Source organism: Pituophis catenifer, unplaced genomic scaffold (assembly GCF_029215685.1).
Source record: "Pituophis catenifer annectens isolate HBS135680 unplaced genomic scaffold, rPitCat1.0.hap2 SCAF_16, whole genome shotgun sequence".
Classification (NCBI taxonomy): domain Eukaryota; kingdom Metazoa; phylum Chordata; class Lepidosauria; order Squamata; family Colubridae; genus Pituophis; species Pituophis catenifer.
This window is the reverse complement of record NW_027256896.1, coordinates 12,540,848-12,567,683: the sequence shown is the minus strand read 5'-3', so window position 1 is coordinate 12,567,683 and position 26,836 is coordinate 12,540,848. Positions and strand designations below refer to the sequence as shown.

General features: G+C 43.9%; 2 protein-coding genes across 2 annotated transcripts in view; one reads left to right on the top strand and one right to left on the bottom strand.

The window, feature by feature from the left end:
- The window catches only part of CRAMP1 (cramped chromatin regulator homolog 1), a 46,937-nt gene extending 32,917 nt beyond the window's left edge, over positions 1-14,020 (bottom strand). Inside the window, 4 exon segments of the mRNA XM_070955207.1 lie at positions 1,936-2,129; positions 12,891-12,924; positions 12,926-13,313; positions 13,957-14,020. Of these exon segments, the coding sequence (XP_070811308.1) occupies positions 1,936-2,129; positions 12,891-12,924; positions 12,926-13,313; positions 13,957-14,006 (666 nt within the window). The 5' untranslated portion in view covers positions 14,007-14,020.
- A 7,136-nt stretch (positions 14,021-21,156) lies between these two features.
- Positions 21,157-26,836, top strand: part of IFT140 (intraflagellar transport 140) — a 91,036-nt gene continuing 85,356 nt past the window's right edge. The window contains exons 1-4 of the mRNA XM_070955238.1: positions 21,157-21,303; positions 21,836-22,057; positions 24,178-24,299; positions 25,315-25,457. Of these exons, the coding sequence (XP_070811339.1) occupies positions 21,157-21,303; positions 21,836-22,057; positions 24,178-24,299; positions 25,315-25,457 (634 nt within the window). The remainder of the gene's footprint in view (positions 21,304-21,835; positions 22,058-24,177; positions 24,300-25,314; positions 25,458-26,836) is intronic.

The window sequence follows — 26,836 nt, the reverse complement described above, 5'->3', positions numbered from 1 at the left end:
TTCATACTATAATTTCCGGCCACCCAGACAATGCAGCTGAAACATTGGTAGGTTACAATTCATTCAAAATAAATACTCTCAAAACACTGGGATAAGGTAAGTATTTCAGACTGCTTAGCTACATCAATGGGGTATACAGGTAGTCCTTGATTTACAACCGTTTTGTTTAACAGCCATTCGAAATTACAATCACATTAAAAAACAAACAAACCTATAACTAGTCCTTGCATTTACAATTGTTGCAGCATCTTCACCATCACATGATCAAAATTCAGGCACTTGGCAACAGGCGTGCACTTGTGACGGTTGCGGTGTGCTTGGGTCATGTGATCTCAATCTGCAACCTTCCCAGCCGGCTTCTGACAAGCAACGGAGGAAGCTGCATTTGCTCAACAGCTGCATAATTCACTTAGCAACTGCTGTGATTTGCTTAACAACCCTGGAAAAAAGGTTGCAAAAGTTGGGCGCAATTCATTTTAATGCATAGCAAGACAAAATTCTGATCTCGATGATGGTCGTAAATCGAGGATTCACCTGCACAGTTTGATTACTTCCCATAACCGGAAAATGTTCAATGGGTTTTAAAGCTTGCCTTAAAAGACTGCTCCTGTGTCTTTGGAGCAGGATGTAGAGGTAATCCTCGATTTACGACCACAATTAAGCCTAATATTTCTGTTGTTAAGCGAGATACCTGTTAAGTGAGTTTTGCCCCACTTTACGACCTTTCTTGCTGCGGTCGTTAAGGGAATCATCACAGTTGCTAAGTTAGTAACCTGTCTGAGAAGTGGATCTGGCTTTGCTTGTCAGAAGGTCACAAAAAGGGGATTATCGAGCCAAGGTGGCGCAGTGGTTAGGATGCAGTACTGCAGGATAATTCTGCTGACTGCCGGCTGCCTGCAATTTGGCAGTTCAAATCTCACCAGGCTCCAGGTTGACTCAGCTTTCCCTCCTTTCGAGGTAGGTAAAATGAGGACCCAGATTGTTGGGGGCAAGAGGCTGATTCTGTAAACCGCTTAGAGAGGGCTGCAAAGCACTGTGAAGCGGTATATAAGTCTAAGTGCTATTGCTATTGCTCTTCCTTTTTTCCTTCCTTCCTTCCCACCCTTCCTCCGGTTAGAATGCAGTATTGCAGGCTAATTCTGCCGACTGCCAGGAGTTTGATCCTGACCAGCTCAATGTTGGCTCAGCCTTCCATCCTTCCGAGGTTGGTAAAATGAAGACCCAGATTGTTGGGAACAAGATGCTGACTCTGTAAACTGCTCAGAGAGGGCTGTAAAAGCACTGCGAAGCGGTATATAAGTCTAAGTGCTATTGCTATTATAATAACCCCAGGACACTGCAACCATCATCATCATCATCATCATTATTACTATTATTACTACTATTACTACTATTATTACTATTATTACTATTACTATTATTATTATTATTATTATTATTTGTTCGATTTATATGCCGCCCTTCTCCGGAGACTCAGGGCGGCTTACAATGCGTTAAGCAATAGCCTTCATACTTTTATATATACCTGCTTAGTAGGGCTTTCGGCCCCCTCCTAAGCGGTGTTCTTTTTTATACAAAGTCAGCTTATTGCCCCCACAATCCGGGTCCTCATTTTACCTATCTCAGAAGGATGGAAGGCTGAGTCAACCTTGAGCCTGGTGAGATTTGAACTTGCAGTAATTGCAGGCAGCTGGTGCTACTTAATAGCACTTTAGTCTGCTGTGCCACCAAGGCTCTTCATAATTATGAACCGGTTGCCAAGCGTCCAAATTTTGGTCACGTGACCAAGGGGAAATGCTGCATCGGTCGTTGAGTGTGAAAAAACGGCCGTAAGTCAACTTTTTGCAGTGCCTTTCTAACTCTGAACGGTCACTAAATGAACTGTCGTGAGTCGAGGACCACCTGTAGCAGCTCCCAGCATTTGAAAGCACCCACCTCATAGAGGCCCTCGAAGAAGGTATTCTTGTCCTCCGTGCTCCAGGATTCCCACTGACGCCTCACTTTTTTGCCTTCCTCTTTTTCTCCGGCCGATGTGCTCAAGTTCCTTGAATTCGATTTTGAATTGCCGGCTGGGGTGCTGGATGGGATTCCTGAGGAGTTGCCAGATGACGTCCCACCATTATCTGCACCTTGGGTGAGGAGGGGGAAAAAAAAAGAAAGGGTCAGCCCAACAAACCCTCCACACTGTAGCACAGGGATTGGATGCTAGAGTCACCGTTCGTTTTAGATCAGGGGTCTCCAACCTTGGCAACCTTAAGACTTGTGGACTTCAACTCCCAGAATTCCTCAGCCAGCTTTGCTGGCTGAGGAATTCTGGGAGTTGAAGTCCACAAGTCTTAAGGTTGCCAAGGTTGGAGACCCCTGTTTTAGATGATTTTTCACAAGGCAGGTGGAAAGTAGGATATAAAACAATTAAAAAGAACCTTAGCCTAAAAAATGCATTTATTTATGAGATGCATATCATCATCATCTTTTAACGATCCCATAATCCCTTTGCAGGGTGGTCTGGGCAACTGAATGGAGCTGGCAGAGTGTTTAATGGCCGGATGCCCCTCCTGTCACTAATGCGGAGTTTTGTTCAGCAGATATAATTCTCATTGTGCCCAGAGAGAGAAATATCTGCCTCTAAGGTAAAGGTAAAGGTTCCCCTCGCACGTACGTGCTAGTCGTTCCCGACTCTAAGGGGCGGTGCTCATCTCCGTTTCTAAGCCGAAGAGCCAACGCTGTCCGAAGATGTTTCCATGTGGCCGGCATGACTAAACGCCAAAAGCACACAGAACGCTGTTACCTTCCCGGCAAAGATGGTCCCTATTTTTCTACTTGCATTTTTTGCGTGCTTTCGAACTGCTAGGTTGGCAGAAGCAGGAGCTCACTCCGTTAGGCGGCACTAGGGATTCGAACCGCTGAACTGCCGACCTTTTGATCGACAAGCTCAGCGCCTTAGCCACTGCGTCCCCTTTGATCTGCCTCTACCGAGGATCAAACTCACAGCCTCCTGATTGTGAGGCAAGAGCTCCGCCTCTAGGCCACCCGCACCAATCCCATTTATGAGATGTATATCCCAGGACAGGGGTCTGCAACCTTAAGTACTCAAAGAGCCATTTGGACGTGTTTCCCGCAGAAAAGAAAACACCGGGAGCCACAAAATCTTTCCCATGAGCGGCCACAAAACTAGCCTATGTAGTTGAATTAAATGTTCTGTTTTCTTCTGACACTTTTCTTTTCTTGGCCTACCAGGGGTTGAAAAGCTCAATAAATCGTGTGCCGGCAGGTGTTGCATATTGGTGGTTGTGACACATATTTTGAGTGACAGGGAGCTGCAGCAGAGGGGTGAAAGAGCCACATGCGGCTCCAGAGCCGCAGGTTGCTGACCCCTGTCCCAGGATGAAATGTCACCTGTGTTGCTTTGAGGGCATAACCCAAGATGCCACACCCACACCCAGTGATGAAATGATGGTGAACTGCTGCCGTCATTGTCTTTGATAGGTTGTGCCATGGCACAAACGTATTTTGCATAGCACAGGGTGGAGAAAGGAACGAGATGGGGTGTTTGAAGACCGAGGTCAACTTACTCCAGAAGGAACAAGAAAAGATTTGGGCCGCTGTGGAGGCTGCAAGGTTAAGCCAGGGTAATTAAAGGGTATCAGTGGCCCGTAATTAATTACATAGAAGACTCATTTGTTACACTTATGGAAATGGCCTTTAGAAGCCAGCCTTTGCCAGCAATACCAATCCAACTCTTGCTGAACGAGTCTACAGGAATGAGGTGTTGTAACTTGTTTTCTGCAAATTAACCAGGTTGGTTTTTTTTTTAATCAGACTTGTAGCCGTCTTCCACCGACAGGCACATACATGCAATTTTTTTTTAAAAAAAAAACCCACGTAGTATGTTGAGCATCGTCAAATATTCTGAAAGCTCCAATTTAAATGAGTTCTTCTGCCACCATTAAAATGAATGAGACAGCTTGAGCCAAGCCAAGGAATTCTGGGAGTTGAAGTCTACAGGTTGTAAAAGGGCCACATTTGCCCACCCCTATCCTAGAACCACCATCACGAAATGAGTAAGCATACAGGTAACCCTCAACTTACGACCACAATTGAGCCCAAAATTTATGCCCCTAAGCGAGACAGTCGTTAAGTGAGTCTTGCCCCATTTTACGACCTTCCTTAGTGAGATGGTTGTTAAGTGAATCACTGCCCTTTTTAAGTTAGTAACATGGCTGTTAAGTGAACCTGGCTTCCCCATTGACTTTGCTGGTGAGGAGGTCACAAAAAGGGGACCATGTGACCCCCGGGACAGTGCAAACCGTCATAAATACATGCCAGTGGCCAAGTGTCCGAAGTTTGATCACATGACCAAGGGGATGTTGCAACAGTGATAAGTGTGAAGAACAGTTATAAGTTTTTTTTAGTGCTGTTATAACTTTGGACGGTCACTAAACAAGACTGTTGTAAGTGGAGGGGTACCTGTATTGTTTTCTGTTTTTAGGGGTTTATGAGTCCACAACACGGCTGCTGAAAACCACTTCACGTTGGAGTAGGCCAACTCTATGTTGCATTGTTTACTAGCGCTTAAGTCACTTACCTAGTGACAACCTAATGGGTCAAAGCTACAGAGAAATTCCCACGCATCCGTGCTGTCAAAACAGTGTGATGAAACTGGCAGGGAGATCCCTCACAGAATGAGGTCAAACCAGGTGACAAATCATTTACAGGTATTACTTATAGCTTTGGGGAGTCCCTTATCTAAGGCATTGCAACAGCCTCTACATCAGTGTTTCTCAACCGTGGGCATTTTAAGAGGCCTGGACTTCAACTCCCAGAATTTCCTAGCCAGCATGTCCGGCTGGGGAATTCTGGGAGTTGAAGTCCAGACTTCTTAAAGTGCCCACGGCTGAGAAACACTGCTCTACATGGAGGTATAGGAAGCAGCTCTGAAGTCATTCAGAGTAGACACGCTCAATGAGACATGGCTCTTTCTCAACCTATTGATGTTAAAAAGATAAAGGCAAAGGTTCCCCTTGCACATATGTGCTAGTCATTCCTGACTCTAGGGGACCGTGCTCATCTCCATTTCAAAGCCGAAGAGCCAGCGCTGTCCGAAGACATCTCTGTGGTCATGTGGCCGGCATGACTCAACACCAAAGACGCACGGAATGCTGTTCCCTTCCCACCAAAGGTGGTCCCTATTTTTCTACTTGCATTTTTTTTTACGTGCTTTCGAACTGCTAGGTTGGCAGAAGCTGGGACAAATAACAGGAGCTCACTCTGTTACGCGGCACTAGGGATTCGAACCGCTGACCTTTCGATCAACAAGCTCAGCGTCTTAGCCACTGAGCCACCACGTCCCTACTATTGATGTTATTGATCTGCAAAGAATAGGCATATTAGGTGTACTTCTCTGCCATATGGTATGCCTTACATTTTGGCCTCCGCTGCTGAAAAATTTGCACAGACTCTGCACTGGTGAGAAACGTCAAGAGGCAGCATCAAGAAAATACAATTGTCAATTTAAACTATAAAAGGTCGCTGAATTGTTCTACACATTGATAGGTAAGATTTAGAACTCACAGTCCCCAAAAAATGTAAGTTCCATTCTCTTTAAAGACCAAACAGGCATCACTCTTAAATCATGACAAAATAATCTGGCTATCCCGATTTCTGATCGTGCCCCAAAAGTTTTTGACAATTTGAACGGTTTACTTTCGACCCTCTTTAGCATCGTTGCCTTTTGTAACGTGTAAAAGGCACCATGTACAATTTTGCCTGAGTATCTTGTATTCATTTAGCGCTTTCTGTGAAATTATAAAACTGTGTCTAATGTATGGCATATAGATTCGGAGGTCTGACAAGTTGGTTGTAAAACAAAAAAAAATGGGTACAATCTCAGTTGTGCCCAGTTGAGGGCACGACTCAAGTGAATAATGGAAATATTATTATAAAGTAAAGTGTATTTATTCATTCATTCATTCATTCATTCATTCATTCATTCATTCATTCATTCAATTTATATGCTGCCCCTCTCCGAAGACCCAGGGCGGCTCACAATACACTCTTTTATTTGTAATAGCCATCTTGCCCAGCCTATAAGCTAGTATGATTATCCCGTTTCCCCTAAAATAAGACCTCCCCAGATAATAAGCCCAATTGGGCTTTTGAGCGCATGCGCTAAAAATAAGCCCTACCCAAAAATATTTAAACGCACGTGCAGCCGGTCCCCGCCATTTCCTCTGGTTAGGGTTAGGGAGACAGAGCTGGAAATCAGGTAAGATGGCAAGAGGAGCCCCTCCTTGCTCCACGCGCCCCAAAATAATAAGACCTCCCTGAAAATAAGGCCAAGTGCTTATTTCGGGGTTCAAAAAAATGTAACAGGGTCTTATTTTCGGGGAAACACGGTATCAGAATAAACAATGATCAACCTATGCAAAATATTCTAGGCATAAGAACAGCTTCAAAAGAGAGAAATAGTTTATGTTTAGGAGATTAGAATCTCTTGCAACTAAAAATAAGGACCATCGATATAAGCACACCATCCAACTATAGTAATAAAGAATTCTCCCCAATATTCAAAATTTGGAAAACAGTTCACAATTGTTGGTTTCACACTTAATAGCTGCCTAATAGTTTGCATTCAGAATACGCACTGTGCATTCATTAGAAGCCATTAATGAGGTTAATATTTTAAGGAATTAAATGGTGAAGTTTTTACATCAGAGGAGTTCTCCCCCAAGGTATGGTGAGTAATAAATATTAAACAGATTTTTTTTTCTCTTTAGTGGTATTGAATCAATCCATTAATAAGGCATTCCTTCGCTCCGACTACAAAGTCAAAGATTTTCCTAGCCCAATGTTTCAGACATCGTTCAGCAGCATCGAAGGAAAAGCAGAAAGCGGCAGGATAGGAATAACCAGCAACAATTTAAAATTAAATACTAATTTTAACAAGCATGTTGTTAATTCCTCTCCTGACACCTCTCTTGAACATCCCCAGAAGACATTTCCATGGTTTTTAAAAGGAGGAGTCCCTGAAGAACAAAAATGTCCTCTAGTAGCTGAACACAAAATGGACTCCAAGCCCACCAAAAGCAAGGAAGGATTCCACATCAAAATCTTTCTGCAACATGCATGATATTCAGGCACTCGGAGGACTAAAGCCTATATCCCCACAAAAATTTATGCCCTAATAAATCTGTCTCTCTTTAAAAGTGCCACAAGATGTTCTAGTGTTTTTTTCTGCAGCAGACTAACAAGAGCTTCAATAGGAAAATAGAACCTGTTCAAGACCATGAGTGTTAACAGCTAACAAAGGGACAACATCTGGAAGAAGGAAAAAGATTGACAGAGGCTGTTTTCTTTTTTTTACTACACCTCAATGTGTACCAAATTCATATTACTTTTTAATTAAAATACAAACCCTCTGTGCACTTTCTTTTAAAGGTCTGTCAGCAATATTTTTTTTAAAATGGTAAAAATGTCAACTATAGGACTAAAATAGCTGAAGGTTTCAGCAAACACAGACATTTGAAAGCATCTGACTGTTTACTTAAGAAACTTTATATACTCTTAATAAAAAGAAACTGATGTGTAACATGAGATGTATCAAACTGTGTCTGTGTGTGTCATAAAATGTACCTTCCAATATACTGTACTATAAAGGCAAAGGTTCCCCTTGCACATATGTGCTAGTCGTTCCCGACTATAGAGGGCAGTGCTCATCTCCGTTTCAAAGCCGAAGAGCCAGCGCTGTCCGAAGACGTCTCTATGGTCATGTGGCCGGCATGACTCAACGCCAAAGGCGCACGGAATGCTGTTCCCTTCCCACCAAAGGTGGCCCCTATTTTTCTACTTGCATTTTTTACGTGCTTTCGAATTGCTAGGTTGGCAGAAGCTGGGACAAGTAATGGGAGCTCACCCTGTTACACGGTGCTAGGATTCGAACCGCTGACCTGCCGACCTTTCGATCAACAAGCTCAGCGTCTTAGCCGCTGAGCCACTGTGTCCCTGTATTATACTGTACTATACACTTGCACAAATATTGGGTTATTCCATTTAATGCCAGGCTTCACACAATGAATAAACCAGTTTATTGAATAAATCACAGTAGATACGTTCACACAACAAACTAAACCCAAATCAAGCAAACCACGTTGCTTAGTATGTTGAGCGAACCCAAACAAGAATTAATTTCTAAATAAACATACCTAAAATTGGGCAGACAATGCTCAATCCAGAATCAAATACCTGTCTATTCAGAGGGACTGACCATTCACGTGGCCCACGATGGGTGCAATCACACAACACACTGAGCCTTGGATTTTCCCCATCTTTCCCCCAAAGTGCCTTACAAATATGTAGACATCCTGCCTCAGTCTTCCTCTCCTAAATTAAAAAATGATACATGGATCTAGTCAATGTGGTTGACTTGGGTAGGATATGAAAAGTCCAGATGCTAGGTTAAGTAAGCCATGGTTCAGTTAACTATAAGTATTTAAGTTGTAGTTGGACCATAAGGAAGGCTGAGCGCCAAAGAATTGAGGCCTTTGAACTCTGGTGCTGGAGAAGACTCCTGCGAGTCCCTTGGACTGCAAGGTGATCCAACCGGTCAGTCCTAGAGGAGATCAATCCTGACTGCTCTTTAGAAGGCCAGATCCTGAAGATGAAACTCAAAATACTTTGGCCACCTAATGAGAAGGAAGGACTCCCTGGAGAAGAGCCTAATGCCGGGAAAGATTGAGGGCAAAAGAAGAAGTGGACGACAGAGAACAAGGTGGCTGGATGGAGTCACTGAAGCTTAAATGGACTTAAGAGGGATGGTAGAGGACAGGAAGGCCTGGAGGAACGTTGTCCTTGGGGTCGCGATGGGTCGGACACGACTTCGCAACTAACAACAACAACACGAATGCTGTGCTAGCACAATCAGCTAGAAATGGAGCAATGCCAAGGTAATAATGACGATAATCATGCCATATATATAAAACCTTAGTAAATTGGGAGTTTATATGCCTATAAAAAGGAATAACAAGTCTTTTAGTAACTCTACCAATACCACACAATTGAAAAATTGAAAACTATTACTTGTAAAGTCTTGAAACAGTCTTTGCAGGTACAGGAATGTCCTTAAAAACATACACCAGAAAAATTAAAAAATGTATCTAGAAACTCTAGTCTATGTTAGACCTTGGCTCAAATTTCAACACTAGAAACGTTGGGGCAAGAAATTACAATTTCTGCTATTTATCCTGTATGAATGAATCATGCTGAATTGCCAAATAGGGCTTCCATTCCTACTTTGCCTCCAGAACGCTTCTCGTTAATGTCAAGGTAAGATCTCAAATGTATTTTGGGAAATAATTCCCCTTACAAATAAGCAATATCCTTTACAACAAAGCGCTTAAACCAAAATTATTCCAGTTAACCAGCATGCAAGAAAAGAGTACCACTGATATTTTAGAGAGGAGTAGGATGTTGGCAATGATCCTTTCCTTATCTCACCAAAATGGCCTATTGGTACAGATACCGAATAACCTTACTGTCATTAGCTTCACTTGAAAGATTTCTGATCCAATATTTGCCTGTGTACAAGTTACAGTAGTAATGGAAATGGCATATTCATTGCATTTATTTCCTTCCATTTCTCTGGCAGTGGAAAGTGGCGTAGGTGGGATTTGGGAATCTGTCATCTGCACCTTCATAACTGTCTGGTTTGGCTCTGCAACCAAAGACAGACTTCAACGGATAGTTAGAACTGCAGAAAAAACAATGGCTACCAACCTGCCTTCCATTGAGGACCTGTATACTGCACGAGGGCTGTGAAAATATCTACAGACCCCTCGCATCTTGGACATAAATAGTTTCAACTTCTATCTTCAAAAAGACGCTACAGGGCACTACACACCAAAACAACTAGACACAAGGACAGTTTTTCCCCGAATACCATCACACTGCTTAACAACTAATTCCCACAACACTATCAAATAATTTACTAAGACTGTATTTACTATTATTATTCTCTTCCTTACTCTATCTCTTCCCACTTATTACTATAACCATGGGCTTGTATCTTTCAATTTATATTGTTTTTATTTGTTTCCTAGTACAATTTGACAGCTTATTAGTAACCTTGACTATCACTAAGTGTTGTATGTTTTTATTCTTGATGAATGTCTTTTATTCGCCTTATGTACACTGAGAGCTTATACACCAAAGACAAATTCCTTGTGTGTCCAATCACACTTGGCCAATGAAGAATTCTATTCTATTTTTCCCACAGCACACCTGTGAAGAAGTTTGACAGGGTTTGACTGGCTCAAAGTTCCTGCTGATCTCTCAAGGGTCAAACAGGGACAGTCATTAAGTCTCCCAAATTATAGTTCAACTTCTTCACAAAGAACTTGAAATGAAATCAAAAGGCCATGCCTCCATTTATCTATTTTTCCCATACCTCCTACACTCTTATGAGATGTGTTTCATTGTTAAATACTGGTCATTGCCTCCGTCTGTCTACAACCGAAATTCATAATAGTTAAACTCGCGTACTTCATTAACAGACTCACACATCAAAGGCATGTGGAAATATTAGCACTTTCCTGGCTGTTCTTGCAACTGCTGAAGCATGTTGTTCTGTTGAAAAAAAGTAAGACTTTCCCCCCCCTTTCACTATATTTATCTGAAGGATGAGAAACAAGCTCCAACTTTAAACATTCCTAGCCATGTTGTTACGAAAATAAGGCTCCATTAACACACAGTCGTGCTATGGTAGAAGATGGTCCTAATGAAAGATCTGCAAGAAAATAACCAAGTTCAGAGAGCACCCAGGACCTCAAAGTCCTCCTCCTCCACTCCGCAAATCCCACTTCCTTCCAGCACTGATGATGTTACCTAGTTAGGTAATAAAAGGTCTGCAAGAAAACAATTAAGCTCAGAGAGCACTGAGGACTCCACAGTATGGTAGAATTTCCGTTCATTCCAAGATGAGTTCTGCAGAAATTTATTGAATTCAATTGTGCAGTACAGACTCTGCTTGCAGAAAACTCAAGATTTAGGCTCCGGTTAGGAGGATTAGGTAGCAAATGAAAATTTTCCATCCAGCACTCTGGAAAAAAATATCTGCACTCGTCTATACCTGGGTTTCCCACTTAGGATTCCATTCCCGCAATTCTCTGTAAAGGACATGCTGGCTGGGGAATTCTGGGAATTGAAGTCCATGTTGTCAAAAACAATATCTTTCCCTAACTTTAACTGTAGGAACTAGATCAATCTAGGATACTGAATATGACAAATGCTTCTCTTGAAATTAATAACTACATATATAACAATCTCAGACTGTCAAAAGGTACATCTAAGTGAAATGTTGCATTCCAAAAAGACAGATCCACATAAGGAAGTAGGCACTTCCTATAAACAGGTAAAGCAAAGGTACTTTGTGATATCTATTTCACTTTCACTAGATGTACATGTTTACACCAAGTGGTTATTAGCTGTTCTGGCTATAGCATTAGGATAAAAGAATTTCAGGGAATAAGTGAGTGTGAGTACAAATGTTTACAGTAGCGCAAAGGATAATAAAGTGGCGTTTCTTTGCTGAAACAATGCTGAAGTTTCATTTAGCGTTGACAAATTTAGTATATCATGTTAAAATATGATATATTTAACTGTCCTTCACTGAATAACTGACAACTGGATGGATTCACACAATCCTGTTTTGAGGATAAAACTCCACAAATCACTGCATTATGTATGAAACCACTTACTATATGTTATTCAAAAATAATTAATGTCAAATCTGATGTGGCATCAACATTTTCTGCCCTACTGCCAAAAATATGCCATAAAGGATTCTATAATTTTGATTCCTAAACTAATGTTCCAAAGTTGTAGAAGTCTGTCTAAAACAAACCATTTCTAATGACATCTCTATAGCTATTTATTTCTCCTATCGAATACACTAGTTCATCTGGGAAAACACTTTTAATAAAAGGACCCTGTGAAGGCCATTTTAAAGACATCCTAAGGATTCATAAATGCAACTGGTTAATAAAAGAAAACTGGAATAATTAAATCCATAGAAATGTCTTGTAATTACGCTCTAATCAAACACTGATTACAAAAAAAAAATCCTAACTCAGTTGATTCTCGTTCAGAAATTCATACAACCCATCAATTAAAGACAACAAAGAATGGATCAAGAGATTCCTAGTCTAGAGACATCGGAACCATTCAAACAGCTTCTCTTTTTGCGACTCGGAAAGCATCAAAAACAATATTTTGAAAATGGACAAGAAAATATCGAGACTCATTTGTTGACTAGGAACCAGACCGTGCCCAGGGACTCCAGATGCTAGATATCCACAATGGAACTCAATCACCATGCAGGTGATCCAAAAGATCAGATTGAGGCTTTTCAAGGAGGCTGCTTCTAAGATTATCAAGGCTGATCATCACAGTAATCAATCGATTAAATTCTTGAGCCATTCAGACCTGAGAGTGGGCCAACTTAAACCTCCAGCACCCAAGGAAGATAAAAAAAAACAAACCAAAATCACTATAAAAAAAAAAAAGGCAAGCAGCAGGAATAGCACAACCAAGCAACATTCCCAATCTAAACGGATTTCCTAATTTGAATCCAAGACTTCTGGATGGATTTGACTGTCACCGGATCAATTTGGGGTGGGGCAAAAAACAAACAAACCCCAAAACAGCCCAGCCTGACGAACGATGCTTCGAATCACCTGAACCCCCATAATACACATTCGGGGGTCCACTCCCAAAGCGCCGGTTTCACCCCGGCTTCTCTTCCTGCACGAACCATCGGCTGTGACGGCCCGACGTCCTGCACGTGCGACCTACGTCCAGGCTGACGAGGGTGGCGGCGGTCTGCACGTACGACCCACCTTTTCCTTTTCCCGTGGGGGCCGCGCTGCCCCCCGCTGCCGCCCATCCCGCCGACGGCCGCCACGCAGGACACCTGGGGATCCTTCCTCAGCCTCTTGCTCTGCGGCCGGACGCTGGACCGGAGGAAGTGATGCTGGTCGTGGCTGGGGGCTGGCGGCGGCGGTGGCAGCGGCGGTGGTGGTCCTGATGCGGACGACGAAGCCGGGGGTGAAGCCGGGACCCCCGAAGAGGGACCCCCATTCGCATCTCCTTGAGGGGTCCCCTCCTCCTCGGCTTTCTTCTTTCCTCCTTCTCCTCCACATCCTCCTCCTCCTTCGGGGCACCCTTCTTCCTCGCCGGCTGCTCCTCTCTTGCCCAGCTTCCTCAGGCCTTCCTCGGGGGCTCCAACGCCGCTGCTGTGGTCACCCAGCTTGACTGTCATCCTGGCAGGAGGGGAGGGAAAGAAAAGGAAAAAAAAAATAAGAGAAGGAAGAAGAGAAGGAAGAGGAGGAGGAAGAAGAGGGTGAGGCTGGAGAGCCCCAAAAACAACCCCCGGCGCCTGCCAGCCAAGGGTCTCCCCCTCCCCTCCCCTCCCTCCCACTCCCCTCAGGGGTCTCCCCACCCCCCACCCCCTCATCGCCCAGGGCTCCCCAAGCCCCCTCCCCGCCAGGCCTTTGATTTCTTCCCTTCCTTCCCCGCGGGGAGAACTTTCGCCGCAGACATTCGGCTCAACATGGCCGCCGTTGTTTGCCACTCGATTCCCATCTCTCGTCCCGGACCCGAGCGCGCGGGCCCAAAAAGGGGTCCGCGGGGGGGGAGGGGCGGGCTTCGAGGAAGGGGGGGCCGGGAGACCCCCACCCCCCACACGGCTGGGAACCCCCCCCCCCAAGATCCTGGGAGGGAAGACCGCCCGCGAGCCCCGGGAAGCGGCCCAAGTCGGAGAGAAAAGTGGCTGCTGGGCAGGGAGAGGCAAAAAAAATAAAGAAGAGGCTCGGCCGGGGCGCGCGTTTTGGGTGGGTGGGTTGCTCCCCCCCCCGCCACCCCGAGCGACCCTTCCTCTCCTCCTCCTCCTCCCCCCCCGCCTACCCATGCTGCGGGTCTGCCGGGCCGGGGGGGCTCTTCCTTCTCCTCACCATGGAGCCGAGGCGAGGCGAGCTCCCGAAGGGGGGGCGTTCATGATGATCCTCGCTGCAGCAACCCAGCAAGCAGTTGTTTTTTTTTGCCTCCTCCTCGTTTGCGAGCGAGGGTGTGCGCGCTCCTGGGTGTGTGTTTGTGTGTGTGTGTGTGTCTCCTGGACGGGGGGGAGGTGTAGGGAGGGGAGTGCAAAGATTCCCAACTCTTTTTTTTCTCCCCTTCTTTCCAAAAAAAGAAAAGGAAGAAACCCCCCCCCCTTCCCTTTTTTCCTTCCTTGCAAAAAAGCCACGCGCAATTCCCCCCCCTTTTTTTATTTTTGCAAAGGGAGGGAGGCGAACAAAAGCCTGGAGGTGGGAGGGGGTGGAGGTTTGGGGTGGGTGCAGAAGGCAAACCGCCCCCCCCCCCGTCTAGGAAGGCCAGCCTTTCACACCCACCCACCCTCTTTAGGGAACTTACTTGCTTCTTGCATTTGGGGAAGCTGGAGAGAAGCTTTTATTGGTTGTGTGTGGGGGGAGTTTATTGGGGGTAGGGGGAGGCTAGACAATTTAGTGTGGGTTAGGGGAGTTTAGAGATTTTTTTTTTTAATTTTTAATTTGCAGAGGAGGGGGATATATAACACTTTCCCCTTTCCTTTCTCCACACCCCATCATTGCCTTCCCACCCACCCAACCTCTTTAGTGAACTTACTTGCTTCTTGCATTTGGGGAAGCTGGAGAGCAGCTTTTATTGGTTGGGGAGGGGGTTTATTGGGGGTGGGGGGAGGCTAGATAACTTAGAGTGGGTTAGGGGAGTTTAGAGGATTTTTTTATTTGCAAAGGAGGTGGATATATAAGACTTTCCCCTTTCCCTTTCTCCCCCTTCGCTATTGGGAATCAATGGCTGCCCAATGCTGAGATGCCCTTGTGCCATCTTTTCAAATCAGGGGAGGGGGGCATTCGCTTGCCAGGTTTTCATGGAAGGGGTAATCCATACTTGATCGTGACTTTTGGGGTGGGGGGGACAATTATATCCCTTGGGTTATTGCTTTTTTTAAAAAAAACAAAAACCAACCCTAACCTTCTAGGCAGGAAGCCTGCAAACCGATATTAACCACATAAATTAACTACCCCCTCCTCTTTTTTAAAAAAATAAAAAAATACACGCAGAGGACAACACTGGAAAAGATGCAAAGCAAAATCTCTTTCAACTTCTATCACACAGGTCATAGAAATTATCAGACGTTTGGAAATATACCCTGAAAAATTAAGCACTCTTCAGGGTATATTGAGAATTAAAAATGATCCTTATTTGTCACCAAACACACTGTAAGGATATTTTCAATTAGAAATTGCAACTCAACACCCATCAGCATAACAAGAACAGTAGTAGAAAGTTGCTTTTAGCCAAAAGATTCAGCACCTCCAAAGAATATAACCTTTCAAGAAAACAGCGCATAGACATTCCTTGCCTAAGCTTCACTTGGGAGCACTTGAATACAGAATATTTTTTTAAATGCCCATTTTCAAAACTGGATACCAAGATGGAAGCTCCATAACTTCATTGGAACTAAAAATGCCCCAAAGCATTAGAAGGCAAACAAAAAGGATCACATTCTTGGTGCACCTTTTTTTTATTCATTTGGGGGGGATATAGACTCAGTTCGTTTTAAGCCTTGAGAGAGTTTCAAAAATGGCCGCACCAAAAAACAAAAAACCATCCAGCATGATAAAATCAACACATCTGCAGAACTGGCTCGCCCGGTTTCACCGAAGCAGAGAAACAAATCCATGGGCCAATAAGCAAAGATCACCTTCAATAATCGATTGAATATTGCTGTTTAAGATATTTTAGGGGAATGAATGAATGAATGAATGATGGAAGCAAAGGCAGATGCGGGAAGTGGCATTGTCAGCAGACAGGAGCAACTGGCCCGTTTGAACACGCCCAACTGCATCATCATCATCATCAAAATAAAAATAATAAAAATAATAATTGAATTTTATCCGATCCTTTCCCTTCCACCTTTCACACGGCTGCCAGATTTCCATCCCTTCCCGCATCCTCTCCACTCATTTTTCCACCCACACCCTCCCCATTGCACCTACATCTCTGCTCTTCACTTTACTAGGTCGGTCAATATTTACTCCCGCCATGGCTCTTATGCCCTCCCCTCTGATACCTTCCCCCCCTTTTCCCCCCACCCACACTTAATGGGGGGAATTAATCCAAAACGCCCTTCCTCCTTCGCTTCCTCGGTGCAAGGCTGACCACCCGTGCAAAACTGATCACCCGTGCAAGCTGCCTAACCCCTTAAGGAAGCCCAGCCTGGGGGGCGGGGGGGGGAGGAGGCGGTGTGGGGGTGTGTGTTTGTGACATCCCCATATAAAACTCCTCTCTGCATCCCGCCGGCGGGATAGACTTATATCCGTTATCTTATACATTGCTTGTCAAAAATTAATAAATAAACAAATAAATTAATTAATATCCAACCTTGCAAAGGGCGAGATACGGGTGCAAAAGTCAATCCCAGGAACCGATATATTGCATTGCACGCCCTTTTGATGGGGTTGCAATTGTTTTTTTTTTTTTTTTTGCAGGACGGGCGAGGAGACCCCCAGCACCCACCCACCCACCCCTTCCTTACCGGGTATGCAAAGCCACCGGGGCGTTGGTCTCCTACCTGATGCATGGGAATCCTCCGGCACCGGCGGCGGCAGGGCAACCGATCCCGGCCAGCCGCCCCTTGTGCGGCTTCTCCGCCCCTGCAAAACTCCTCGGCAAGGCGGCCGCCTTTGCAAAACGCCCGCCCGCTGCTTGCCTGCCCCGCGAGCTCCCCGGTTTGCTTCCGCTTCCTCGTTGCAGCCACGCGCCGCGCACAGATGGGAGAGAGAGCGAGAGAGAGAGCCCGGAGAGCTCGAGACAAGCCACGCCTCCAAAGGGGCGGGGAAAAAGAAAGAAAGAAAGAAAGGAAAAGGCAGGCGGAAGGGAAAGTGGGGGGAGGAGGGAGGAGCAGGAAAGAGGTGTGGTTTTTTTTTTTTTTTTTTCCTTACTCCCAAACAAATGTTTTCATTGGTCGGCGTCGAAAGGAGGGGGAGGTCGCGGAAGGAAAGGTTGGGCCAATCGGGGCGCCGCGCGCGCGACAGATGACACGGGACGGCCCAGCGCGCGAGGAGATGCGCGATGAGAGAGAAAAAGAGAGAGAGAGAGATTGGAAGGGCAGCCAAGTCGTGCCGGAAGTGGTGGAGACAAGGAACCACACTGGCTCCGAGGAAGAGATGGGCGGGGATTCAGAAAGGGGAGGGGATTAAGTCACTTTTTTGGGGGGGTGGGGCGGATCGTGAATTGGCTGGTTCCTGTCGGATGGGCAGGGCAGGGGACCAATGGTGAAAGAGGTGGAGGGATTTTTAAAAAAGGTTGGAGTCCTGGTTTTTTTACCCTGCGAAGTGTGGCCCTATCGATGTGATGCGTATCTGTTCGCAATTATAAGCGGACTTTATTCCATGAAAGCTATTGCTGTTATAAAAAGTAATCACATCTTCGAGACCACAGGCTTTCTGTTGTCTTTGGAAGAGGAACTATAATTTATAGTTATAGGAGTAAAAGAGAGAGAAAGAGAGAGAGAAAGAGAGAGTTAGAGAGATAGATAAGAGATAGAATAGAATAGAGTAGAGTAGAGTAGAGTAGAGTAGAGTAGAGTAGAGTAGAATAGAATAGAATAGAATAGAATAGAATAGAATAGAATAGGATTCTTTATTGGCCAAGTGTGATTGGACACACAAGGAATTTGTCTTGGTGCATACGCTCTCAGTGTACATAAAAAGAAAAGATACATTCGTCAAGAATCATAGGGTACAACACTTAATGATAGTCATAGGGAACAAATAAACAATCCGGAAACAATATCAATATAAATCGTAAGGATACCAGCAACAAAATTACCGTCATACAGTCATAAGTGGAAGGACATGGGTGGTGGGAACGATGAGAAAATTAATAGTAGTGCAGATGGATAAATAGATAGATAGATAGATAGATAGATATAGATAGATAGATATAGATAGATAGGTAGACAGACAGAAGATATAGATAGACAGATAGACAGATATAGATAAATAGACAGACAGATAGATAGATAGACAGACAGACAGACAAATAAATAGATAGAGATAGATAGGTAGACAAATAGATAGATATAGATAGACAGAAGATATAGATAGATAGATATAGAGATAGATAGACAGACATAGATAGATAGATAGATAGATATAGATAGATAGATAGATATAAGATAGATATGGATTTATTTACTTATTTCATCCCTGGATGCTTTCAAGAAGAGACTGGACTGCCATCTGTCAGAAACGGTGTAGGGTCTCCTGCTTGCCCTCCCCCCGCCGCCAAGGGGGGGTAGTGGGTGGGGGTTGGACTAGATGACCTAAAGGTCCCTTCCAACTCTTGTCATTCTCTTATTTATAAATAAAATACCACCACTGAAAAGGCAGGGGAGGGGCATTTCAGCACAGAAAAACAGAAGCACCTTATCGCGATTTGTTCTCAAAACAAGCCAAGAGACCGAAGCATCTTGGCTTGTTGGACAACAAAACCTATAAGCAAAAAAACCCCGGTGTGTGTGTATGTGTGTGTTTTAATTACTTCTTTGGGCAGAAAGTCCAAAAACGGGAGAAAAAGAGAGGGAAAAAAAATCAGTTTTGCAAACCCCAAGAGCGCCTCTTCCACCGCCTTGCCGAAGAAGCGATGCGCGAAAGCGCTCAGCAATTTCCGCCTCCTTCCCCCCCCCCGTTCGCCTCTCTTCGCTTCCCCTTCGGGGATTTCCGTGGCGGACGGGCGCGCGCGCTCGCCGTTGCCAAGGGCAACGCGAAGCCTCTCCTTTCGAGCGGCCCAGCAGGCCTCGATCGGATCCTGACCGGACCGAGACCAGGTAAAGTGGGCCAAGTCCGGGATGGCGGTGGAGGACTCCCCTTCGCTTGCTTCCGAGGCCTTTTCGTTGGGGGACCGGAAAAAAAAGCCCAGCTTCGGCCCAGCTCGCGCTCCGAGGGGGCTTTCTATATGCCCCTGCCTGCCCCCCCCCCGCTCCTGAAAGGAAAGCGCGGCTTTTGTGGAAGCATGGATGGGAGGCCACCAGGAGATCCCTGAGCTGCCAGATCGGGGAAACATCCCACAGGAAAGCAAAGACGGCCGCGTCTATGGGAGTCGAACTGGGCTTAACTGCCATACAGGAGATCCTCCAATGGGGTGGGATCGCGGGGGGGGGGGAGAACCCTTAATTAATCTTAATTTTCCCCCACTCAATCTTTATCATCTCTCCTGGCCCTTCCTAAGGTTTTTTAAAAGCAGTGATTTCTCAATCTCGGCTGCTTGTGGATGGGCTGGACTTCAACTCCCAGGATTCCTCAGCCTTGCAAGGCTTGCTGGGGAATTCTGGGAGTTGAAGTCCACCCAACAACCTCAAGCTCTCCAGGTTGAGACATTTAAAGACTTGCAGGCAGGAGGACCTGTGCAATGTTTGTGGTTGATTTATTTCCTAGTGATTGGCGGAATCTATGCTTGCATGGTCTGCCCTGTAAGAGAAATGGGCAGCATAAAAACTTAATAAAACAAGGGAATAAAAATCGTTAGGTGTGCTTGTGTGTTATTTTTTTAGGCTGCCCATCGCCATTCATTTGGAAGAAATGCAAAGTGGAATCAGATCTAGTTGGTTTTTGGACAAGACACCACCAGGAAATCTCAGAGCTATAGACTAGACTAGACTAGTCTAGACTAGACTAGTGTTTGGACAAGACACCACCAGGAAATCTCAGACTTATAGACTAGACTAGACTAGACTAGACTAGACTAGACTAGACTAGACTAGACTAGTGTTTGGACAAGACACCACCAGGAAATCTCAGAGCTATAGACTTGACTTGACTTGACTTGACTTGACTTGACTTGACTTGACTTGACTTGACTTGACTTGACTTGACTTGACTTGACTTGACTTGACTTGACTTGACTTGACTTGACTTGACTTGACTTGACTTGACTTGACTTGACTTGAACTGAACTGAACTGAACTGAACTGAACTGAACTGAACTGAATTCTTTATTGGCCAAGTGTGATTGGACACACAAGGAATTTGTCTTTGGTGCATACGCTCTCAGTGTACATAAAAAGAAAAGATACGTTCGTCAAGAATCATAAGGTACAACACTTAATGATAGTCATAGGGTACAAATAAGCAATCAAATCATACTAGGAAACAATCAATATAAGTCGTAAGGATACAAGCAGCAAGGTTACAGTCATACAGTCGTAAGCGGGAGGAGATGGGTGATGGGAACGATGAGAAGATTAATAGTAATGCAGACAATAGTAATGAATAGTTTGATAGTGTTGAGGGAATCATTTCTTTAGCAGAGTGATGGCGTTTGGGAAAAAACTGTCCTTGTATCTAGTTGTTCTGGTGTGCATTGTTCTGAGGGTAGGAGTTGAAAGAATTTATATCCAGGATGTGAGGGGTCTGTAAATATTAGACTAGACTGCAGAGTTGACTGATAAAAGATTTTAGTTGTTTTTTTTAATGCTATAGCAATAGCACTAAGACTTATATACTGCTTCACAGTGCTTTACAGCCCTCACTCAAAGCGGTTTACAGTGTCAACAAATTGCCCCCAACAATCTGGGTCCCTCATCTCCACCACCTCCTCCTTGCCTTTCAAATGCAAATATCTGCAACATTTAATTTAATGGATTTGATTTGATATGGCCACTCACTCCAGAGGATTCTGGACAGCTTTTGAACAGGAACAGCGCTCTTACGATGGATCGTGATTTGTACAATTTGCTTGCTTGGAGTCTTAATTTCTCCCACATTTCAGTTGGAGCAAATTGGAGCACCCTTAACCTGCGTGTAGATGGTGGAAAGCAAAAATTTGCCCTCTGTGCATTTTTCCTTCTGTTCTTGGTGGGAGGACAGGGAAAGAAAACAAATATATATCATTAAATTAAGAGATAAATAATGGGTGGGATTAATTCCTTCCATGTGCAAAGAACATTTATTTTTTATTTCTTCAGTTTATGTTTCAACATATAATTTGCCTTTCGGTCTCATATTTGGCTCTCACTCTTCAGCTGGTTATACAATAAATACTTTGTCTCATAGGCGTCTGACTATGGCGGTATACATTGATCATCGAATAGAAGCTCTTGAGTCCTGTGGACCCCACACCCACATAACGTGGCACCGTCTTCAGCCACTTTTAGCTGTTGCATCCATTAATGCAAACTCTGGTGGCAGTGTGGATATTTTCCAAGAACAGGCAAGTGTTCTAAAACTAATGGTTGTCTTGGGCTAATCAAGTGCCAGGCTTTTGCATTACCTGCATAATATATAAAATTAATATATACAATTTATTTAGAGAGTCTGAGATGTGTTGAAGGATTAGGCCAGTTAATGCTAGCTGAGGAACTCTGGGAGTTGAAGTCCACTTGTCTTAAAGTTGATATGGTTGAGAAACTATACATACATACATATATATGTGTGTGTGTGTGTGTGTATATATATATATATATATATATATGCTCAAAAATAGAGAGGGGGGAGAGAAGTGTATGTGTGTGTGTGATATATATATATATATATATATATATATATATATATATGCAAATTCTTTCTAGCCAGGTTTTACCTACGTAAGCTAAGATGTTCTACAGCCCTGGTTCTGTGAAATCTCATTCACAAGTTTCTGGGCTTTTTATTTCTTGCTGACAAACAGCAACTCTGTGCTGCTCTTTAATTAATATATATATTAAAATGATACTGATCTGTCTTTCCTTTTTTTCATCCCCCAGGGAGAGTATGTGGGTGATGCACACTTGGAAAAAAACTTTCGGGTCACGTATCTCAGTTGGCACCCTTCCAAATTGATTGTGGCCGTGGGTTGTGAGATGGGAGATGTGGTAGTAGTGAATAAACAAGACAAGGAGCATCATGCTGTGCCCTCCAATCATAATGCTGATATTTCAGTCCTGAATTGGAGTACTAACGGGACACGCCTTGTTTCTGGAGATAAAGTAAGCAGCAAAATCAAAATGGCTTTTGAATAGCACGTCAATGCATAGTCTGTCTATTATTTGTTAACACAGATATGAAAATTTCCCCTGTAGATGTGGATTTTTCACATCTGGTGAGTTGGAAGGAACTTGAATGATTTCACCGTCTATATTCCAAAAAGCTGAATCGAACCCCTAGATGAGAATGGGAAATAGCAAAATGCTCTTCAGGTGAACCAAGCCATTTTCCTTGACTGCTTCTAAAAGTTGGAGAGGCTTAAATGAAACATAACTATGAAGCACAAGTTGTTTTTTTAATGTGGTGGAGCAGTTCGAGGTTTTTAGTAACCTAGTCGTGATGGACAGCATAGCAACTACTCTTTGCCGTCTGGCCGTGAACTTGCCAGACAGGAAGAACATGGCGTGCATGTTGATGCCAAGGGCTGCAGGGCATTGAGTCAGGATGTGACATCCTTACAAATGTAACCCTTTCCATTTTGCTTCCTAGAACCCCAAACATTGATTGATGTTTACTTCAGGGCAAATTATGGCCTACAGTTAGTCCTTGACTTACAACCCTTTGTTTAGGGTTGTAAGTCTGTTTGTGTTGTGGCCCGTACACAGCCTGTGCAGCTAGTAGCTGATTCAGACAGCAAGGAGGCTGGTGTGATGCTGCGCCAGCAGCCTGTGCAGCTGGCACTCGAGTCAGACAGTGAGAAGGCTGGAGAAGATGTGGTGCCAGAGGCAGGGATTCAGCCAGGGCCTTCAGAACCTCCAGAAGCTCCCTTAAGTGAAGAGGATGAAGAGGAGGAGCCTCTTCTCGATGCACAGGCACGCAGAGCTGCCAAAAGGCAGGAGTGGCTCCTCAGGAAGAGGTCTCCTCAAGAGTAAGACTTGGGGCTAATTGGCCACTCCCTTAGCCTATTTAAGGAGGAACGTCGACTGAAGCAATTTGCAGGGAACAACTTCGTTCACATACCTTCGTGTCTTGTCTTGCTTATCAGCTTCCTGCAAATTGCTTCTGGGCATTCTGCCAACCATAGTAAGTTTTCAGTTATTTTTCTTCGACATCTTGGTGGCTGTTAATGCAGTTAATTAACAGCTGTTGTTGTAAAAGACTGGTTTATTCAGTAAATTAAGGTTTGAACAGACTTTGTGTGTGCTGCGTTCTTTGGGGTCCGTAGCTGGGGCAGAACAGTTTGAACTTTTAGCACCACTAAAAAATAATAATTTTCAACCCATCCTCTCCCTTACAACCTCACAGTCATGCGATCAGAATTCGGGTATTGGCAACTGGCATGTGTTTATGATGGTTGCAGTGTTTTGGGGTCATGTGATCATCATTTATGAGCTTCCCAGCTGGCTTCCAACAGGCAAAGTCGACGGGGATTCACTTAAAGACCCCCCAATTCACTTAACAGCAGTGATTTCCAAAGCAACAATGGCAGACAAGGTAGTGAAATCAGCCCCAACTCACTTAACACCAGCCTTACTTAGTAACGGGAATTCTGGCCACAATTGTGGTCGTAAATCAAGGATTATCTACTTGTACATTGAATTCTCTTGACATAGACAGGGGTCGGCAACCTTAAGCACTCGAGCCACAAAGGTCCTAACCGGAAGCCCCCATTCAATTCTGGAGCCAACCGGAAGTCTGGTTCCCCCCACCATAGAGTCTCCTCCTAGCGTGGTGTCCTTTTTCCTCTGCTGACTGGAAGTCAGTTCCCCCACCATAGAGTCTTTTCCTAGCGCGGCATCCTTTTACCTGTCTACCTGTCTTACCTCTACCTGTCCTAACCAAAAGCCCTATCAATTGTGGAGCTGACCAGCAACAGGGAGCCGCAGCAGAGGGATGAAAGAGCCACATACGGCTCCAGAGCTGCAGGTTGTTGACCCCTGGCATAGGAGAGAAAAGATCACGAGCGGTTTTGTTCTAAAAAGATCATAAAAATGGGCATTTAGCATATTTTGGCTAGTTGTGCTTATGTACAGCCAATTATTGAGAACTTGCTTCTCCATATAAAGTGATTGATAAAGATATGAGCTCATCTCAAGACAAACCAGAGACCACCAATTGCAGTGGTGCACCAATTTTCTTTTGTCCAGAAGAAAATATTAATCGAATGATCTCTCTTTTGCAGCTCGGGGTTCTTGTATTGTGGCGGATGGATCAGCGGGGTAGAGTCCAAGGCCCCCCTTTGTTAAAACATGAGTATGGAAAACATCTTACTTTCTGCATTTTTCGCCCACCTCCTCCCGGAGAGTAAGTATGAGACTTTGGCCAGAATTGATACTAAGTTCCACTGGAACAAAAATTTGAAACTTCTTCAATGTTTAGGCATTCGTATCGGTGATGAATCTTTCCTCTGTTTCATGGTTTCTTTTAATCGTTCTTAGGATTATCTATTTTTATAGCCTCCTGCTCAGGTTGAAACCTTTTATATTTTTCCATCCTGTTTCTCTCTGCCTTCCTAAAGCATCTAAAAAATTTATTTTATTTATTTTATTTTATTTCGAATTTATATACCGCACCTTCTCTCAAGGGACTCAGGGCGGTGTACAGCCAGATAAAAACATACAATACAAACATTAAAAAACAATTAAAAGGATATATATTAATTTGGCCCCAATTGTGCTGTTACTTTCAGCACAATGTATGTTTAAAATCCAATGGATGCTTGCTGTTTCCTTTTGTGCTATGCCTTAAATGCCTATCAGAAAAAAAAAACCTTTAATATTAGAAAACATCTAGGACTTACTTTGGGATGGGGTGAGAAACCTCTTGCTGTTAAAGTTATTTTTCTTTGCAAGTAGTCCTTGATTTACGACCACAGCTGCGACCAGAATTTCCATTGCTAGGGATGGTGGCTATTAAATAAGTCACCCCCAATTTTATGACTATTTTTGCTGTGGTTGGTAAGCAAATCACTGCTGTTGCTGAATCATTTGGTCGTTAAGCGAATCCGGCTTTCGCCCGTTGACTTTGTTTGTCAGAAGCCAGCTGGGAAGGTTGCAGATGGCGATCACATGACCCCAGGGACACTGTAACCGTCATAAATACAAGCCAGTTGCCAAGCACCCGAATTTCGACCATGTGACCTTAGGAATGCTGTGACAGCCGTAAGTGCGAGGATCAGTCAAAAATCACTTTTTTTCCAGAGCTGCTTTGAACGGTCACTAAATGGATGATTGTAAATTGAGGTCTGCCTGTAACAGGAAGCTGTCGTCTTGTAAATCCAAAGGATGCCAAAACTCAAATGTCTTGTTCTCACCTGCAGAGATTTGGTCCAGCTGGCCAAAGCTGCTGTGAGCGGTGATGAGAAGGCCCTGGATATGTTTAACTGGAGAAAATCTGGAATGGGGATGGCTCTGAAAATGGGACCCCAGGAAGGCCTGTCCTTCTTTGTAAGCGTGATCGATGGTAAGAACAAAGCTGATTTTAAAAACAAGAATGTATTGGCTGATCTTTATTCTTTACATTTATGTTATATACCTTATTTTTAGGACTATAAGACACACTTCTTTGTCGCCCATAAGGGGGATGAAAATGTCTGTGCATCTTATAGACCAAATATTGAGGACCCAGTTGTGGGGGCAATAAGCTGACTTTGTATAAATATACAAAAGGATGAAGGCTATTGCTGAGCACATTGTAAGCCGCCCTGAGTCTCCGGAGAAGGGCAGCATATAAATCAAATTTAAAAAATAAATAAAAAATAAATATTGCCGAAGCCCTGCACACCCACCGGGTATTTTTTGGCCTTCGCACACCCTGTTTTCAGGCCTTTCTTTTGGCCTTTTCTGGGCCTTTTTTTGGCCCGTTTTTGAGGCTTTTTTTGGTTCATTTTTTCATAAAAAATGGGCCAAAAAAAGCCTTAAAATAGGCAGAAAAAAAGCCTCAAAAACAGGCAGAAAAAAGCCCTGAAAATGGGCCAGGAAAAGCCTCGAAAATGGGCTGGGAAAAGCTCCCCCAAATGGGCTGAACAAAGCCCTGGAAACGGGCTGGAAAAGGGCCGAAAAAAGGGAGGCCAAAAACTTTTTCTTGTTGTTTTCCTTTTCTAAATTTAGTCTTAGTCAGGTGCATTTTATACTCCGAAAAATACAGTAATTTATACAAATATTTAAAGCTGTGTGATGGATTACTTACGAAAAAGCTAATTCTTGTGATTCCTACAAGCTGCACCAAGGACCTTTGATGCCCACTTATATAATAATTCATATACATAGTAATACATTCCATATCATTTATGATCTTTATAATAAATCCCAAAACAACTGAGGCACTATTTAACACCATTGACAAATTCATCAGTAGTCAATTGCAAAAGGCAGCTGTACTTGGAATAGCTTACATCCTGCGACATTACCTCTAACATCCATGTCTGCCTATCCCAGGTCCATGGGAAGGACTGGATAGGCTTACTATACCGCAAACCAATGAAATTCATATGGCGGTTAATTTGGAAGGTCACAGCTCCCCCTATGGGTAAACCATAAATGCATGGTTTTAAATTTGGCAAGTTGCTCTTAGCTTTTGAGATGTAAACAAGGTATTAAGAGAGATCATTTTCCTTGAATCTTGGCACAAGTGGAGAGAGAGAACGAGAGAGCTCTTTGGATCTGTTTCCTGTAATTTCTTATTTGTTCATACTCTTAATATTGACAGTGAATAATGCCACTTTCCATAGGGTCTCAATGGATTCCTTATAGCCTATGCGTTCCTGGCTCCTTTTTAGCCGTTATTTTTAGTCTTTCGGTTCTTTTTTTAAAAAAAAATATAATTTGTATTTATTTCCCGTC